At 38.1% G+C, this 19,076-nt stretch overlaps 1 protein-coding gene across 15 annotated transcripts in view; it reads left to right on the forward strand.

The window, feature by feature from the left end:
- Nucleotides 1-19,076, forward strand: part of INPP4A (inositol polyphosphate-4-phosphatase type I A) — a 110,257-nt gene that overhangs the window by 86,741 nt on the left and 4,440 nt on the right. For 8 of the 15 annotated variants that reach the window (XM_084519543.1, XM_084519530.1, XM_084519538.1 and 5 more), the window contains 8 exons: nucleotides 4,091-4,263; nucleotides 5,650-5,773; nucleotides 6,641-6,767; nucleotides 8,942-9,082; nucleotides 10,373-10,470; nucleotides 12,761-12,873; nucleotides 13,222-13,376; nucleotides 16,628-16,855. In XM_084519543.1, coding sequence (XP_084375669.1) covers nucleotides 4,091-4,263; nucleotides 5,650-5,773; nucleotides 6,641-6,767; nucleotides 8,942-9,082; nucleotides 10,373-10,470; nucleotides 12,761-12,873; nucleotides 13,222-13,376; nucleotides 16,628-16,808 — 1,112 coding nt within the window. In that variant the 3' untranslated portion in view covers nucleotides 16,809-16,855. Of the gene's footprint in view, nucleotides 1-4,090; nucleotides 4,264-5,649; nucleotides 5,774-6,640; nucleotides 6,768-8,941; nucleotides 9,083-10,372; nucleotides 10,471-12,760; nucleotides 12,874-13,221; nucleotides 13,377-16,627; nucleotides 16,856-19,076 lie in introns of those variants that run through there. The other 7 variants (XM_084519539.1, XM_084519532.1, XM_084519541.1 and 4 more) reach the window with 1 other exon arrangement.

The following is a 19,076-nucleotide window of genomic DNA, read 5'->3' on the forward strand; positions in this document are numbered from 1 at the left end:
CACGACCTACCTAAAGATAGTGAGAAGAGATTATTTACCCATGTAACAGTGCAAGCAGGGATCTGGTAACTTCTCTAGTGTGGGAGAACACTTGTTAATGGTCACTTTGGTTTCTCCAGTTGACGTGTTTTAGCAAACTAATGTGGGTGACAATTTTCCAAATGTCACTGAAGTCCGTGAAGGTCTGATCTTAAGGATCTTTCAGACACGTCCTTTCACATGTGCTGTTGAGCTTGCCTTTCTGAATGAGAACTCGAACAGAACATGGAGCCGTCAAGAAGAGCGATGGTACAAACCTATCAGTATCAGGCACTACAAATTTAACGTTTCAGAATACAGAATTTAGAAGATTTTCCTCATGCCTTTAGTCTTCTTTCCTCTCATTGTGCTTCTGCACACTGGTGTTACAGTTACAAGGTCTCCCAGCTGGATGGCTGTAATTTCTCCCATTTCAGAGAGGCTTAAGTTGAGTTCAGTGAAGGTTCAGTCGTTGACCTGTTACAGCGTGGGCTCCTGGGTTTAGTGAAACCCATGGGAAATAAAGCACCTGTGCAGGTGTGATTTTCATCCTCAGAGAGCCTATAATGAATAAAACTCATTATGCACTAACTTTTAGTTCTTGGAACATCCTTTTAGTTTTCACAAAATAGGAATGTGGTACATAAATGAATACGGAGTTATATTTAAGATTAAAAGGGCTCAGGTTACCCCAGCTGGGTACCCAGATGTACCCAAAACTGCACCTTAAACATAAGTGGCTGAGGCTGCAGTGCAGTGAAGCACTTAATGCTTGCTTCCCTCTGAAGTCAAATGTGACATGACTGTGCTCAAGTGAGTTGTCAATTACTCTCTACCAGATTAGGACTAATCAATTCATTAAATAAGTAAGCAATTTATTAAACAAATATTTCACTATTCTTTGCATAGGTGAGTCCTTGGAAGCCTGACCTAAATCTAAGGGCAAGTGCAGGTTCCCAGTCCTTTGATTTAGAGATGATGTTTGTTTGTTTGTTTGTTTTTAATATGAAAAGACTCACGATATCTTTGCAAGGCTCTGGAGGCCAGTTACTTTAATAACATTATTGTTATTCTGGGGAAGAGAGACTCTTAGGGGTGGAAGAAAGCAAAAACTTTTCCCACCTGCTTTAGATATTTGCTTTATACAGACTTTTGTATTAGGATTTCTTATCACATCAACATTACTTATCCCTTTCCTTTGGACAGTGTATAGTCAGTGAACTTCCAATATGTGACTTTGTAGACTTTCCCAGCATCCCTCTTATTTTATTTATTTATTTATTTATTTTTATAATGCCACATTTCAAAGTGTACATGGAGGTATGACTTCTATCAGCAGTGGTCATAAGAAAAACAGCAAAGATTTACAGGGTCACATCTGGCCCTTATTTACTGGGCAGAATTTAGTTATAGCTGCCTGAGTGGAGACTGCAAGATTTCTCTTTAATGTACAGTAAAAAACACCTGAAGTAAATGACAGGCTTCTTGTCAGATTGCCTATTGCCAGTTTTGAGACAAAATAGCTTTTAGCATGAAGTAGAAACTTCTGATTAAGAAGTGGGGTTTGTGTTCAGGAGATACCAACAGCTAGCTTGGGGTAGATCTCTGTCTGTTTTAAATCTATAACAGCTTGTTGAATCTTCATCGTTTCAGGCCTGTTGCCAAATCATTCTACATATGGATCTGCACAAGGGAGTGTATAAATAGTTTTAAAATGGTCATAAGAACATAAGAGCAGATCTCAGAATGGATTTCACATTAGAATTAGTGCCTCGTGGTGTTTAAAGGTGCCATTGATTGGTTGGATAGAAAATGTTCTTTCAATAATGAAAGTTTTGTGAGGTGAATTATGAGCAGTAGACTGAAGAAAGTTGGAAAAATCCAAGTGAGCACTTACAGTCCTTTCAAATTTATTTAAATGCTGTCAATGAAATGTTTCAACCTGATTTGAGGCTGTGAGTATAATTCTTTCTATTCTTGTTTACTGTTCATGGCAGCTACCACTGACAAAGCAATTAAAAGCAACACGTGGCACCTCTGTGAAACAGTGTTTAGAATTTTGTAGACTGATAAGGACTTATTTTTTTCATGGCCAGTATCTGAAACCAAGAAATGGATGATTTCTGCTCATTCCCTTAGATGAGCCATTGCATTGCATGTGAGTGCTGGGAGAAGAAAGCATCTAAAGATTGCTTTCTCTTCAGGCATGCAGTATACCACCAGTATACTTTGTGATTGCCACAGATAAACTTATCTTTCGAATGAAGTGCTGCCAGGCATGCTACAATTTTAAAGCTCCACTGAGTTAATAACTACATGCATGCATGTATATCCAGGCAATGAAATGATGATGTGCTAGATGATCTTTTCAGTTCCTTCTGTAAGTCTTACACATTTATACAAAAGCTCTTAACTGTATGAAGAGAAATGCTCTATTAGTATCATCTGTACTTTGCTTTATAATTATTTACAGGCCAATGCTACGGTGTCTGTTTTATTTTGAGAGAAGAACTGTTAATAGAATAGAAAAGCTGTAATTCCTTACCTGCTCTTTTGATGTTTCCTGCTTTCTTTGTGGCAGTGGAGCAGAGCCAAATAACTTCCCCTTTGTGTAGTTTGTAGGTATTGCTGTGCAGTTTATCTACCACATAACAAAGGGGATAGTTCTGTTAATCTTGTCAGTTATGTTTTTGTTGGCCAGTTTCCAAAGTTCCCTTTGTGGCTGGTTATAAAAAAAAAAATATATATATATATGTATATATATATTACTAGCTCTTAGTCCAGTTGTTGAGTCAAAATCACAAATAACTTCCTTTCAGGGGCTTGAACTGAATCCATTCATGAAGGTTTTGATCTGTACATGGCCTTGTTTGTACAACCTACCAGGCTGGGGTCACACATCTGCTGTTTGTGGTGCTTTTAAAATATAAAATGTAGTGTCCTTTGCTTTAAAAAGAGACATGTTCTTCTCTTTCAATGTTCTTTACACTAAAAAGAGAAAAATTTCCATTCTATTTTCTTTTTATATTGCAGAGAGAATGGATTTTCATACAGTATCTGAGTAATATTTCATACAGTCATGGAAGTAGGTTTTTAAAATTTGTAGTTGATTGAGACAAAAGGTGAAAGAAGGAAAGAAAAGAAACTGAGCCTCTTGGATATTTTAAGGCAGAGCAGTCCCTTCAGGGAGAATGAATGGCACAGAGTTTGGGGTACTAAAATAAGAGTTGGCAACCCAATTTCATTTCTTTGCTTCCTGTGTAGGACCTTGAGCAGAGTCACTCTGGGACGTATTTCATGTGTTTCAGTGCAAGTCAAGCTCATAAATACTTCAAGGATCTGGCTAGCTCCCATCTAAGTTACTGTTCTTGGTATTTCTTGCTAGCTAGCTGTAGGCCTTCAAAGCCTCCCAACAGACAGGGCACATGTAAAAGAGTACCTACACAAGTTTTCACCTCTTTACTTTATTGCTCCTTTGCTGCAAAGTGAGAGAAGCATTGTCTTACCTGACCGAAGATAAATATCTTTAAAATGGTGAGGCAATTGATTGATACACCTGAGTCCACAAAAGGTTCAAAGGCAGAAATATCTGGGAGAAGTCTCATTCTTAGAAATGGCCAAGCAGATGTCCACTGTATCTGTTATGCGATGAGCTCCATGCTGTCTGTCAATGAATGCACTGTGAATGGGTGTGTATGAACATGTACACACAGCTATATATGCTTGTGTGTATAGATATTCGTCTTTCTGTTATGCTTTCCAAATCAGCTATTGTATGGCCCGTTCTGTGGGCACAAATCCGGGAGCTATTACATGGCCGGGAAAGTCATAACAGCCTTGGAGAGTGAAATTCTCCATGTTTTCCCTGTGCAATATCCACTCTGTAAGATTAATTATTAACAATCAGGGAGTAGCCAGCCAGCCAAAATAAAATGAGCGCCACATGTGGATTATCAACAACTTTTACTTGCAATGGAAAGTTTCTTCTTAATGTATGGTTTTGGTTTTTTTTGTTTGTTTGTTTGTTTTGTTTCAAATAAAGTACTTACAGTGCTGTTTTTCTTTCAACCAGGTGAATGGAGCGAAGCTCTTTATCCCTTGCTGACAACACTCACAGACTGCGTGGCCATGATGAGTGACAAGGCAAAGAAAGCCATGGTCTTTTTATTAATGCAGGACAGTGCCCCGACAATAGGGCTCTGCCTGAGTCTTCAGTATCGCAGGGATGTTGTCTTCTGCCAAACTGTAAGCAAGCAAATTTGCAGGATTTGATTACACTAGGACATGTGCTGGGTTTTTATGAAATATGAAAGATGGGTATTTTCGGAATTTTTCAGATCTGTTCTTAATACTGTGATCTCCTCTCACAGACTGTACTATCCCCTCCTTATTTGTCACTTACATGCATTTGGCAATATAAAACTTAAATGTTCCCTGGGATATATATTCCCAATTTCAAAACAGATTGTGACAGAAATACTGAAAATTCTCCTGTGTACAGAAACAACCTTTGTCATCCAGTGCCACTAAACTAAAAACAAAAGTAAGATGTGAAAGAGCTTTAAATAAAATCCCATGAACTGCAAGTACTCCTTTGGTTACCTTCTGTTGTTTTCAGCATCAAGAAAACCAATAAGACCAGCAGTACTTAAGGAGGAGAGAAGTGGGGAGGAATGAGTGCTGAGGTTTCTCTAAAAGTTCTGTTACTGGGCCCGCTGGGGTCTCTTTTGTGTCAGTCACTGACTAGCAGATGTCTGTAATAAAAAACCTTCCACACCTCATCTGCCCACTACACTTCTGCAGTGTGTCTACTCCCTGTGAGATTAATATCTCCTTCATTTATTTCAAACAGCCTATCTCTTGGACATTGTTTGGTAGGGTTGTTGTTGGCCCAAAATATAATATCTCATAGAGATAAGTTCAGAGAATCTTCCTATACAAAGCCCACTTCATAACACAGCTATTTTTTTAACTCAATGCTTTGAATACATTTACTCATCATAACTATAACTTTAGTCACTTCTGTTTAATTCTGGAAGTCATATATATGTGTACATCACATCTGGCAGTCACTGTGGAAATTCCTTTTTTAACAGAAAGAGTGAATTAAAAAGAGTACTGGTTTTAGATCTTAGTACTAGATCAGTCCAAGGGCCTTGTGTAGAATATCTCATAACACTACAGAGTTTGAATCTTTGCATAATATGAACAGACATGACATTTTTAAGCTTTCTTAAAATATCATTTTAAAAAATCATTTATTCATGCTTTCAATATTCGTGGCTTTGAGTTGGTAGTATTGCTTTTCCATCTGTAACTAAAGCAATTCTCCAAGGAGACTCTTTTGTAATTCATAAGTTGTAGATTCCAATGCAAGTGGTCGTGTCAAGAAAACAAATAGCAGCAAGTCCACCTTGGGAGAGCTTGCGAGACGAAGGCAGTGTGCCCTAAATCAGTTTTTATGAGTGTTTTGATTTTTGTTGGTTGGCTGTCTCTCTTTAGCTGCAAAGAGTGTCATTTAAGGTAAAAGAGCATCAGTCTGACAGATTTTATGGCACCTCTTTCTTATGTGCAGTGTTGTTTCCATTTGGGGCTGAAGAGCCTTTTTTGTCTTTGTTTTCTCTCCCACAGCTGACAGCTCTCATTTGTGGATTCATTATCAAGCTGAGGAACTGCCTGCATGATGATGGATTTCTAAGACAACTTTACACCATTGGCTTGCTGGCGCAGTTTGAGAGCCTGCTGAGCACTTATGGTAAAGGCACAGGGCAAATGGGAGATAGCAGCTGTTGAGTCAGCAAATTCTGCTTTAAATTGGCTACAGCAGAACATGAGTGGTTGGTACAATCTGCAGCTCAGCTACACAATGGTTTTGAAAATTGAAATGCAAACCCAGATTATGTATGGGGTATGTAATTTGCTAACTACTCCGAATTCTTCACTTTTAATTGAATTACTTCTAAAAAACAAAATGAACTTGCCTTATGACATACTAAGGCCAACACTTAAAAAAATCATTTTGATTATTTTTAAAACAAAGAAATGGAGCAAAATACCAGTAAGCTGGGATAAACTGTGCACAAAATATGCTTTTTGAATATTTGTAATTTTTCTTTGTAATTTTCTCTTGTAATCCTACAGTACAATGTGAGGTTGAAGAGAGAATACAAAAAGGGAAAGTACTTCACGAGTACTGTTCTTGTGTCAGAATAGCCATCTGGATTCTAGTTAGGGAATACTTTACTGAGCAAATCTGGAATACCTTGTAAGGTGCTGCAGTACAGTATGCCAAAAACAGATTTCCAACCCAAAGGATGTCATGTCTGTGACAATGCAGGGAAGATCTTACTAGCTTTGTCTAAATAAGAAAATAAGTGTGCAGTCTGCATGAAGGATGGTAGCCTGGACTGTGCTAAATAACTGGTGTTTTCTAACCTTGGTAGACTCATAAAGTCAATCATGCCATCATCTGCAGTCTGTAGACCACAGCGAAGGCGTGGACTCCCTAGCTTCTGCGTCCACAGAATTCATGAGATCTGTGACCTATAGCCTTGATCAAATCGATAAAGGGAAAGTACATAACAACTAGTGATTACAATTCACTTTTTCCTCCTTGATTTAGGTGAGGAGCTGGCAATGCTGGAGGACATGAGTTTGGGAATCATGGACTTGAGGAATGTAACCTTTAAAGTAACTCAGGCAACATCAAGTACATCTACTGACATGCTGCCAGTCATCACTGGAAATCGGTAAGAAAAAATGGGGACGGCAGAAAGTGGGGTGGGACTGCAGAAGGGCAAAGTGCTGATACTACGCTGGAAATTCAAATGAATAAGAAGCTTAGAAACCAAGAAACCATGCTGTTTTTTTTTTGTTTGCTTGTTTTTTTTTTTTTTTGTTTTTTTTTTTTTTCCCCTCAAAACTTTAGAGAAATGTTATGAAGCTGATTTACCACCTTAAGCACTTGTGCTGTTGTAGATTTCAGACTGACTTTTGAGGCTGATCTCGTCTGAAATTCACTGGTGTTGATAAGTTAGTCCGTGCTTTACTGGATGCCATTGACTAACAGGTCACCGTTAGCACAGTAGGACATGAAATGTGTGTCAGGCAGTTGATGGGCTGCTGTTGAGGCCTACTTAGGGTCAGTTTCTAAACTATCATGGCCAAAGAGGATTTAACATATAGATGCTTGTGAAACACTAGACTGCTTCTCATATTGGCCACTTGTCTAAAAAGAGCTATTTTCAAGTTTGAGCTTGAAAGCATTTTTTTATTAAAAAAAAAAAAAAAAAGTCTCTCTCAAGTAACAAACATCCACATCCTTTTGTAGCCTGAGAGTGATCTGCTGCAGCTTTATTGTGATGGGAAGCTTTTACAACAGTCTCGCTTCCATCAGGCTGCTCAACCTGCTTATCAGCTGCCCTCACACTGGCTTCTGAGGTGATGCTGATGGGGGCCTGCAGGAGAGCTCTTGCTCAGAGGAAGCCAGTTCACAGGAATGAATGGATGTGAGGACAGTTGCCTCACGGAAATTGGTGTTTTAATATTTCTGTGTTTTAGAGTCTTTAGAGTCTTTTAGTTTTGAATCTGATTTCTGGGGGAAATAAGGCTTACTCGATTACAGTTTGGTGTGACGAGCTCCACTGAAGCTCTGCCCAGCTTCACCCACATATGAAAAACAGCTAGAATTCTCTAAGATAAGGACTTTAAGAGAAACTTAATTAAGTTTAGGTTAACATGCAATGAAAAGTGCACTAGCTGAAGGAGGACTGCAGTGCAATCATAACAGAAATTGCTGAGACCTTTGGGAATGGCAGTTGACATTAAAATCCCGTTCCAAGAAGATTTTTAGTTACAACTTGCTGTCAGACATAGGACACAAATCAGTAGGAAACTAGTCTCCACTAGATTCAGGCCTTGCTTATTATTTTGCTTTAGAGATTTTATCATAGGAAGAGAATAAAAAAATGTGCTTATTTATTTTGGTGCAAACTATTGGAAGCTTTACAGTAAGAGGTGAAAATAGGCTTTTTGCTTTCAAACACACCCCAGGATTTGTACCTCCATCCAACATAAATGTGGGACAGGGCAATTCTGATTACCTTGTATACTTCCCAGAGCTCTTCTGCTATACTTGAAAGTTTATGCTGCACTTGAGAGTGCTGCTGACAGCGTCTTGTGAGCAGATAAATGATCATAGGAATGTTGCACTGCAAGGACTTGAACTTGGACTGCTGCTGTTAGGTTAGTGCACAGCACTCAAATCACAGTAACTTTTGTCCTTGCAATCCCTCAGCCTATAGCAGATGGAAGGTAATGTGACTTACCTGAGTCTGCTCTTACGTTGTGTGTAAAGGTAAGTTGCAGTACCTCACATTTACCAGGAGATGAAGTATACACAGTGCTCTTTGCTGTAGCTCAGCAGACCCAAGGTAACCTGGTGTGTAGCAAGAACAGGCTTCTAGGTCTGAATCACAAGGTTCCACATCAGGGCTTTTGTTAGCTCCCCCTTCAACTTATACTCGAGTCACTCCTATCATTGTCTCTGTCCACCTATGAAATGTCAGCACTACTTACCATATCCAAAAAAGTATCCTTCTTTGCACAGGCATCATCACCAGCCTCTATCACTTTAAAATCAAAGACACTTTACTCTTGATGAGACAGAGACAAGACAAAAATTGACTTTTTTAACCAAACTTGTACGAGAGCTGCAGTATTAATGAGAAGAGCAAAATCAGCTTTTGTCAATTTGAGGTAGAATAGCTTGTCTGACTAGGACCAAGCTGTAGCAGTTCTTTTAAGTCCTCAGCTTTGACCGATTCTTATTTTTTTAATAATTGGATTACATTCTGGATGTTAGCCCATTCTCAGAATGTTGCTTTTTGATCTGTATGTCTAATATCTGTTTCTTTATCCGCAGTGATGGATTTAATGTGAGGATCCCTTTGCCAAGCGCCTTGTTTGATTTACTGCCGCGAGAGATTCAAAGTGGCATGTTACTGAGGGTTCAGCCTGTTCTTTTCAACGTGGGGATCAATGAGCAGCAAACCCTAGCAGAGAAGTAGGTATTCATTCATGCAAGCTTGCCCTTAATGGCAGTTCACCATTCTCTTCTGATGGTAGTATCTCTCTGTCTCTCTGTGGCATTATACTGTTGCATTATTAACAGCAATTTGGTTTCTCCTCCAATACAAAAACAAGGGAACATTAAATAAATGAAGCTGGCAAATTCAAAACAAACAAAAGGAGATACTTCACATGACACAAGGCCGTGGAGCTCCTTACCTCATGGGTTTGTGTCTAGTACAAGTTCAGAAGTGGACTTACAGAAGAGGAGATGTATCATGGGCTGTTTAACACAGACTTGTGACCTGAAACCTCTGTGAGCAGTGAATCACTAGAGGCTGAGATTATTCTGAGTATCATTGTGTATTTACCCTTGTGCTTTTGCATTCTTCTTTAGACTTCCTCTTCTGGAGGAAAAGTGTCAAAAAACAGGATATTGGGCTAGATGGACCTCTGTTTTAATGTATTGTTGCAGGTTTTACATAATGCAGCACCGCTCTAGTGAAGCTGAATAATGTAATTACGTAACAGTTTTTGTAAGGGAAACTTCAGTTCTGGAATAGCCACCAGAGCTTCTCTTTGTTATGGCCATATCTGTAAGGAGTACATTAGCAGATCCTGCTTTTATGGAGAACTGGGTGAAGCCAGGCACAGGCATATTGTATCAGCAGGAGTGTGCAGGCAAATAGAAAAATCTAACTGTGGCATTCCAGCAGTTGCTTTTGCCTGCAAAGGGAGCTTGAGATGACTAGTGTAGCTGTAGATTTCAACACCATGTGCATGCTTATATGTATGTATGTGTATAAATGTATGTACTTACACATTCATACATATATGTATATATAGTTAGGTGAGCTGAATCACAGTATTGATGATTATTTATTACATTCACATTTTATCACTCTTGGATCCATACTTCTCATTCACATGACTGAAATCAAAGTTCTTAAGCCTGTCTCCCGATGCCATGGTTATTATTAGTTTATGAACTAATATATTGAAAGAGAGATACAAAACCCAAAGTGTTTTAAGTATTGTTTTCTACGAGGTTTTTCTTTCTGCCTTCCTTCCCACACTTCCCCTCACACTCAAGTATTTTCTTTTTCTGGAGTGAATCTCTGCAACTCCTTTCTTTTATGCTTTACTTCGCATTTGAATGTTTAGGAATTTGGGGACATGAATCTTTGAACTGTTTTCTCATAGTTGTATTGCCAAGTGAAGTTCTTTTGAAGAAAAGGAGAAGGATTACCTTATATTTAACTGTTCCCTTCTTCACCTTTTAAAGGTTTGGAGACACCTCACTGCAAGAAGTAATTAACATGGAAAGCTTAGTGCGGTTGAATTCGTATTTTGAGCAGTTCAAGGAAGTTTTGCCTGATGATTGTAAGTATTGGATAATTAACAGCAAATCTGGTTCAACAGCAGTTCAGGCTGATGTTCTTGTTTGCTTGCTTCAAGTTAGGTGCTTATACATTGATGATAGGCCAGTGTCAGTAACCTCCAAGAAAAGATGCGACTCTAATTTAATACATTAGTACTAAGTAGAGTAGATTCAAGTGTTTTGAAGTTCAGTCTGATTAACTTTTTAAAATTTACTTTTGCATCTACGTGGCATTACTTATTGTATAAACACAGCTAGGCAGTAAGAGGGGAAGGCAAAAACATGACAGGTCATAGCAGCAACTTCTGTGTGCAGTTTCTGGTCATTTTCTGTTGATCACCTGTACAGAGAGCAACTGACATTTTGGGGAACTCCTTAATCACTTTCCCTCTGCATATTATTTGGCACTTGAATGAAATTGTTGTATCTGCAGCCAAAAACAGAGAGGTCTAGAACCTGAAGGAGAGACAGTAGCTACAAGCTTGAACTTCACTTGCTACTTTTATGTCCTGCTCGCTACTGTATTTTGAGAAGGCAGTAGAATAAGCTGCCCCCCAAAATGGTGAGAATTCATTGATTTGTTATCAGTAGTACCAAACATCCTGTAAGCTAATTTCATGGGTTCCACAACTGCAGTTTATTGCAGGAATAGAAAATTTTGATGCAGCTGAGAGCTTCTTCTTTCTGATTGTTCACAATTGCGCATAATAATTTCTCTGAAATTTAGTTGCAAAATTTTAAACCGTGTTTTACTCTATGGTACTCTAGCATCAGATTTTCTTGTAAACTTCAGAAGTTAATCAGTTAACACTGATTTTTGTTCCACTTTTTTTGCCATTCCTTCCTGTTTCTGTCCATAGTCTTTCTTAACATACTTCTCAGTCAGTTCCTTCCTCTACTTTTTGGTTTAGCTTGCTTTTTTTTTTTTTTTTTTTTTTTTTTTTTTTTTTTTTTTTTTACTACAGTCCCTTACCAGATTCTCAAGCTTCTTATGTTGATGTGGTCATCTGTTAGCTTTAGCCTTTTTCTTTAAACATTTTTTATTCTGCAGTCTATTTTCTGTCCTGTAATTTGTTCATTCTTTTCCATGGCTTTTGGATTCTGTTTTATCATTACACTTACTCTCCTCTATTTTCAAAGAGCACTGGTGCCACAGCTTCGAGCTTCTCATTTGCCAGTAAGACTTAGTCCTTATACCAAAGGTTTTTCCTCAAGCATCTTGAAGTTCTGAATAAAGCTGGAGACAGTGCTGGACAGGTGGCATTAACATGCACCTTAACAGTAAAGCAAAACAAAACAGTCTTGTGTCCACCTGCCTTTTCTCCCTCAGTCCGGTTACCTGTCATTACACTGAACTCCCTGCCACATGAGATGAATACCACTAAGGGGAAAAATCTGCCCTCTGCCTAAACTTCATTCTGCTTCACTGTTTGTCCTGGGTCAGTGCAGAAATATTTTTGCAATCCAGCTTGGATAAATGTTTTGTGGTTTCCCGAACTAAAACCTCATATACTACCCATGCAGAGACTTTTTAACACAGCCATTTTTTAACAGTGCATACCACCGTATTTATACAGTCACAGCTTTAGTTGGTGTCCTCTGTAGATAATCCTCAAAAAAAAAAGAAAAAGACCTATTTAATACTTATTGTTGGTTGTGAGAGACAATGTGTAGCACTTTGAGCATGTAGGCATGAGATGGCTGTTGAAAACACTCTGACATACTGAAAAATTTCAATAGCTTTATTTCCACTTACTGAAATATTAATAAATCAATTTTGGCAGTGTAGTGTCCTGTTGGAGTGTGTGTTTCTTGTAACCAAAAACTGCCTAGGCTGCAAATTGAATATGTGAGCTGAATATAAGCTGATACCTTCAGAGTTTCTGTGGAGATGTAGATGTTATCCTATCACCTCTGAGAGGGGATAATACAGTTACATGTTTATGCACAGTTCTGAGCAGTATGTCAAAGCAAGTATGTCCAGGACACACCAAACAAAACACTATACTGGTCTTTCTCCCTTTTTCCCCCTCTGTTACTATATTGCCATCACTATTCTGAATCTCTGAAGTTTTAAATAAACCGAATACATATTTCTAATAGAGTTTAATTAAACCTGGTTTGTTAGTGTTAGTAAGTAATTAAAAATTGGGTTAGTTTTAAGCTCTGATAGCTTCAAGAAAACATGACTGCCTTTCCAATGAACATATAGGAACACTTCTTGTTTAACTGATCTTTCTAAAAGTGTTGAATACAGATAAATAAGTAGAGTTGGTGTTGTTTCTATTATAGGTCTACCTCGATCTCGTAGTCAGACGTGCCTGCCTGAACTGTTAAGATTTCTGGGACAAAATGTACATGCAAGGAAAAATAAGAATGTTGATATCCTTTGGCAAGCTGCTGAGGTATTTATTAGTCTAAGCATTTTTGTATAGCTCAGTTGATTTTTTGTATATGTGTGTATTTTCCCCTTTTTTTACTGGTATGTTCAGATTTCATCATTTGCATGCATGTTGCTTGGAAATGCTGCCATGCTTCCCTGGCTATGGGGAGATAAAGAAAATGTTTTTATTTTCACATCAGTATTTTCCCTACAACACATGCAACAAAGTACTACTGTACCAAAGTTGACAACTTTTGACATCACAGTCCTACAAAAGATTTGTATCTCTAAGGAGGAGAAATATGGGTGTGTTCTCTGATGGAAGGTTATACATGAGGAAGGAATGATGAATTTCATATCTCGTTTCTAGATATGCCGCAGACTAAATGGTGTTCGGTTTACAAGCTGTAAAAGTGCCAAGGATAGGACTGCCATGTCGGTCACCCTGGAGCAGTGTCTGATCCTACAGCATGAACATGGAATGGCCCCACAGGTCTTCACCCAGGCTCTGGAGTGTATGAGGAGGTAAGAGATTGACTGTGTCCCTTATTCCTAAATGAGGAACCATGCAAACTGCAGAGGAGCAGTGGTGTCTGTTTCTATCAAAAGAAACAAAAAGAAAAATAAAGGTAGAAAACTGCAAAGCTGGCTGCTAGGATTCATCCCCCACTTGCATGTATTAGTGCATTTTAAATGGTAAAGTTGGTGGTTACCAGATCTGCATCAGATGGGTTTTAGTTTTCAGTAGTGAATTGGAAGTTTTCAGAGAAGCATGTAAAAACACATTTTCAGTTAATGCTGAGCTTACAGAACAGGAAAGGGCTACTTCTCTGAAAATTTTTTACTGGTGTTGCCTTTACTGTCGTAGTAGCAGGTTTCTTAGTTCTAGATCAGGCAAGTTTGTCTGAGGTGACTTGTATTTTGTTCTTTGAAACATAGACACCTGCAGTTTGCACTGGTTTGCCACCATGTATTCTTTAGCAGTGAAACACCTTGCTCACTGGGCAAAACGTTAGTGTGAGTGTTTCACAATACAGCACCCAAATTTCATCACAGCGTGTCAGTGTGCTGTTGTCATATCAATATAACGATGTTCTGTATTCTGAAGCAGCAGAGATGTTTGCAGAGTTAACAACTGTACTAAAAAAAATCTGTTTACTGTTGTTCAATGCCTTGTTTCAAGCACTGCTGGAAAACTCCGTAACTCACATACCAAAAGAAAGGATAAGAAATCTAGCTTTAGTCTTTATCAATGTAGTTCAACAATGCTGTTCAGTCCTGTTTTTCAACATTCACTCTTACTGAATGTACTGTACTGTGTGTCTTCTCACCAAATTCTCTAGAGTGTTCAATTCTCTTATCCTTTCTGTATGTTTTTGCTGTTTGACCCTTTCTTACTCTTCAGTAACTTAGAAGGAAAATGTCTCATATAGTAGTATTTCCAGCCTCTCACAGTAAAAATTTGTTTTTAATTTCTACATCTAACTGGATGTCACTGGACTTTTTTCTTTTCTTTTTTTTTTTTTTTTTTTGCTGCATTTTTTGCTGGATCATTACACAGTTACTCCAGGACATGAAAACTGTGTATCCAGAGACCAGCTGAACCTTAGTATTAGAAATAAAGACAGCTTGGAACAGCTTTATGAGGGAGAAGTTACTGACTTAAAAATGGAGCTAAGTGTCTCTTAGATGTCTCATTATTTAAACTACACATGTTGACTTAGACACCTGAAACAAAAAAGCTTTGTTGCACAGGTTTAATAAAGCTGTTATTAAAACAGTTTAGTAAGTTTTGAATAAAAAATGAACAGGTATAATGCTAGAAATCTTGATAGGTTCTTTAAGTTGGTTACTGAGTTAATATTTTTTATTGCAGTCATGGTCACAGTAGAGACAGAGATTAATAACAACACTGTTTTGGACCATCAATTCAACTTAACACAAAATGAAATAAAACATTGACACAAGAAACACATAGCTTTATGTTGACCAACATTGGGATGTTGAAAGTGGGCCGGCTTAATCAAAACGTTTGGCTGACATGTTCTAGCAGCATCCGGAACTTGCTCTACTAGGTGAAAGATGTGTCATTTTCTTCTGTTAAATTGTTGACCAAGAGGGATTGTACAGAACAAATACTGAGTAGACCTGATGGAATACAGAGATTGGATGGGTTTTCATCAAGCCCATCACTCTTCCTCACATCTCATTGATTTTCAGGGTAGGATGTGATTTGTTGTTATTTTTCTCTTTAATACATTCTCCAATTCTATTCGGAAACAATGGCACAGAATTAACAAAGCTTGAGGAGACATATGGGATTACAAAACAAATATGTAGGAACCCAACTCCACCCAAAACCATTTCAACATGGACAGGACGACCTGACCTAGATGACATATCCAGGAAGTGAAAGAGTTGCAATTTACTTTTAGGGCATTCAAAAAACTTCCTTTTTCTTTTAACTGCGACCTTTGATTTATGTAGCTGTACTACAAAAAGGAAGGCTTGGTTCAATCTTGAAGCCTTTTGAATTTTCTGGGCCAGTTGGAAGGTCAGGGAAGAAGTTGTGAGAGTCCAAGGCTTGAAGCATTTCAGCTCTTTGCTGGGAAGTTTCCAGAGAAGAAAAGCATCTTTGCTTACAGGATCCTTTTGCTGTACAGGCTGCAGTTTCCTTCAGGAAATATCCAGCTATTAGGTTGTGGGGTCCTCCATATGAATATCTGCCTGGCCTTGGTCCTTTCCATGGGCAGCAGGGGAATCTCTGCTCAGGTGCCTGGAGCACCTCCTGCCCTCTTCTCTAACTTCAATGATTGTAGGGTTGTTTCTGGCACTTTTTTTTTTTTTTTCCCCTTGCTTCTCACTTCCGTGCAATGATGAAAACACATTTTTAGTTGGGCCAATACACAGAATTGTTCCTGAATCTTGGAGAATAAACCGAAGCACTGCTGCCTTTTCATTCTTTTAAGCATACTGACAATACATCAGGTGTACAAAGTTTTCCTTGCCATCGTGAGAACTCTGGGGAACTGATTTTGTAATCTAAACCCAAAATTGCACTGGGCAGGTTACCTGAAGAAGCGAGTCCCCTGATAAGGCCCTCTGTGCTCAAAGCAACGTAGGAAGCAGGGGCATAATGAGAGATGGGCTTTGCAACCTCTTCCCTTCACACGTGTACCTTGGAGCACTTCACTGAGGTGTTTTGGAAAGTGTATTGATACACACTTGAATTCATTCTGAAGCTGAAAAACAAGCGGGTGGTTTGGGTGTTTTGTTTTTTATGTTCATACGTTGAGCAAGTAGTTACGAGGTTAAAGTATTTCACTGCAGCTCACATGGAAAGATGTTTGAAAGGGTCAAATACGACAATGGTTATTCATGTTCAGCTTGCTTTTCAGAGCTCCACTTTTTTGCAGCATGCGGGAGCATGGCAGAGCAGCATGGGATATTGCTTGGTAATCTGAAAGAATGAACATGGAAAACCATTTATGTTCAACCTACATGTGTTTATTTTCGGTAGACTACAGTACTTCTTTCTTATTTTTCTCTTTTATTCTCTTTCCCTCTCCTTATATCTGTAATTGTGCTGATATATATTTTTGAGATGTTTTTCCACTCTTTCTTTACTTCATATTCTGGTTTTGTTGTGGCTTCTTCCATCTTTTTTTCATCTTCTTGACCACCTTGTGTTGCCATCTCTTTTTATACATTCATTTGCATGTCCGTCTTCCTTTCTGTTTTATTTTCCCTCCTCCCAACCTTCTTCCTTTTCACAGCATTGGAACACGGGAGGTAGTCACCCAGAAGAACTTGAGTGGCTTGGTGCCCATCCGAGATTTCAGACTAGATCCCAGCCTCCTCTACTCTATTCCTTTACTAGCTCTCAGCCCCAATTTACTGATTGTGTGGCTGTTCCTGAGCATAGCGTACCTGGTGGCCAGATTACGTTGCAAGTGAAGATAAGGTTAAAATAAAAACAAAAACAAAACAACAACAACAAAAAATACCGCTTGAATGTGTATTGCCACTTGGTACCTGCTGGACAAAGGAATGTGTCATAGCATTGTCTGCCAAGAATTATTATTATGCCTTACAATTTTACGTTTCTATTGTACTAAACTGTAAATATACATCAAATTATTTTATCAAAAAGAATTGTATTGAAACTTTAAATTATTGTTCTGCTTTCAGTGCTTGTAACATAGTCTGACATTTGGCCTGTTACCTCGTTACTTTAGCCGGCCTGAAGATCTCTTACCAAATATAGTTTTGTGTTATTTGTTTCATGTATTCCAGAGAAAGGAACTCTGAAAAAAAAATTTGTATCTTTTGTATATCAAAGGTGTATGCTAATCTTGCCTTTCATTTTTATGAGGTACAAAGAGAAAAATAAAAATATGGGTGGGGTTTATAAGAAATTATAAGAAATTTATTTAAAGAAATAAACAAATTTCTACCTTCATTTCAAAGCATAATAGCCAAATTACATTATTACTATACAGTTTGTAGAACCATAGTCTTGTTCCTTTCTCATGGTTAAGTATGTGCCAGTAGACTAGTGTACCCACTCCAAATGCAACTTGCGGTGCGCTGCATGCAGAATTACTCCATTATATTTGTAGATCTGCGTTTTGTAATGTATTAAAGACACAATGACTTGTGGTTAGGGAGAGTATGTAATCGGCAGAGCCTGCTAATGATCCATTATCAGTTTCAGGTGCTTTGTTGTATAACTCACTCTGGAACAGGGTCATTGTCATCCTGCTGAAGTTAGTCTTCAGTATTTCAGGCGAGAAAATGAAGCTATTAATTAGCTCCTTCATTTAGGTGTGTTCTAGGTTTTCCATTGGGCTTTGTGTTAATGACACTAGGCTGGAATATTATTGTTATTTTCACTGTTAAGTGTTGGACAGCTTTAATAAATTATGATGTTGATAGGCGGTGACTTAGAGATAAATGAATTATGGTAAGTTAACGTTTATGTAAGTGGTGATACTAAAGAAACTTACCTAGCTTAGTCATGCAGAACGATGGTAGAAGAAATTTGATCACCATTTATATCTAACACCAACGTGGCAGATGCCTGTTTAAATTGAAGGGTTTTGTTGATGTAGTGGTCTGGAAGAGCTTGTCAATAGCAATAGTTCATCAAAAACCTAACCTCATTTAACATAGTTTGCTATGTTAATTTATTAATTAACATAATTAATTTAATATAACTTAATTTCATAAAGGGATTTACTTTGCTTGGTGCCTGAGATGACAGAAAATTGGGCTTGATGACTTGAGAAGAACTCTTGTAGTACTGTGATTTCTGATTTCTACTATTACTGACTCGCTCAGAAAACATAGATAGCTGCAGCTTGTGTTGTTAATGTTAATAAACTTTGAAATCTCCTGAAAGAGGCAAGCTTTAAAAAAAATAAGAAATAAGATAAAATCAATTCCTGAATTTGGTAAAAATTCTGATTAATTAAAGTACATATTTACATTTGTGTCTTCATGAAATAAGACTGTACAGTACACTATCTCCTGGTATTTTTCTCACTATTCTTCAAATGCTGTTTTTAAAATAGGATTAAAAAAAAAAAAGCCCACAAAGACATCTATTTATTTCCTATTTATTTTTAATTTTAATGAACTTAGGCAAACCTTACTGCTGATGAGATTTCAAATAATAATATGGTGGTGATGGTCATTTCCACATCCTGTGCTGCTACCCAATACCACTGCATCTTTGTACGAATCATTTCTTCTTTCTGATGAAGGCTGGTTCATTTGCTATGTGTACCAAAATCTATTTTTTCACACAGTGAAGGAATGTCAGGTTGCACTATAGCCTTGTTGTATCAATGCATTGAATGTCCTGGGTTCAGTCTAACAAGATGTGAAAGTAACTGGAGCACCTCCACTGAACTCCCTGATACAATTAATCTGTTTTAAATAAAGTATGAAGCTTTGCTCGTGACTGTCATTAGGCAAGATTAGGCCTGAAGGCCACCATGAAATGAATTTAGAAAGAAAGCCTCAACCCTTTGTAAACAATGTGTTGGGAAGGGGGTTCCTAAACTTCAATAAGGGCAAGTTTTTGGCTTTCTTTTTAGCTCGGTTTGTGCTTTCACTCAGGGTTTCAGATTTAAAACGCTGCAGTGCAGACTGCCCACGTGCCTCTGGCAGAACCATGGCACATGAAATGGTGTGAAACACGTCTTTGTGTCTGAACGT

The sequence above is a fragment of the Aythya ferina genome (genome assembly GCF_964211825.1).
Source record: "Aythya ferina genome assembly, chromosome: 1".
NCBI lineage: Eukaryota > Metazoa > Chordata > Aves > Anseriformes > Anatidae > Aythya > Aythya ferina.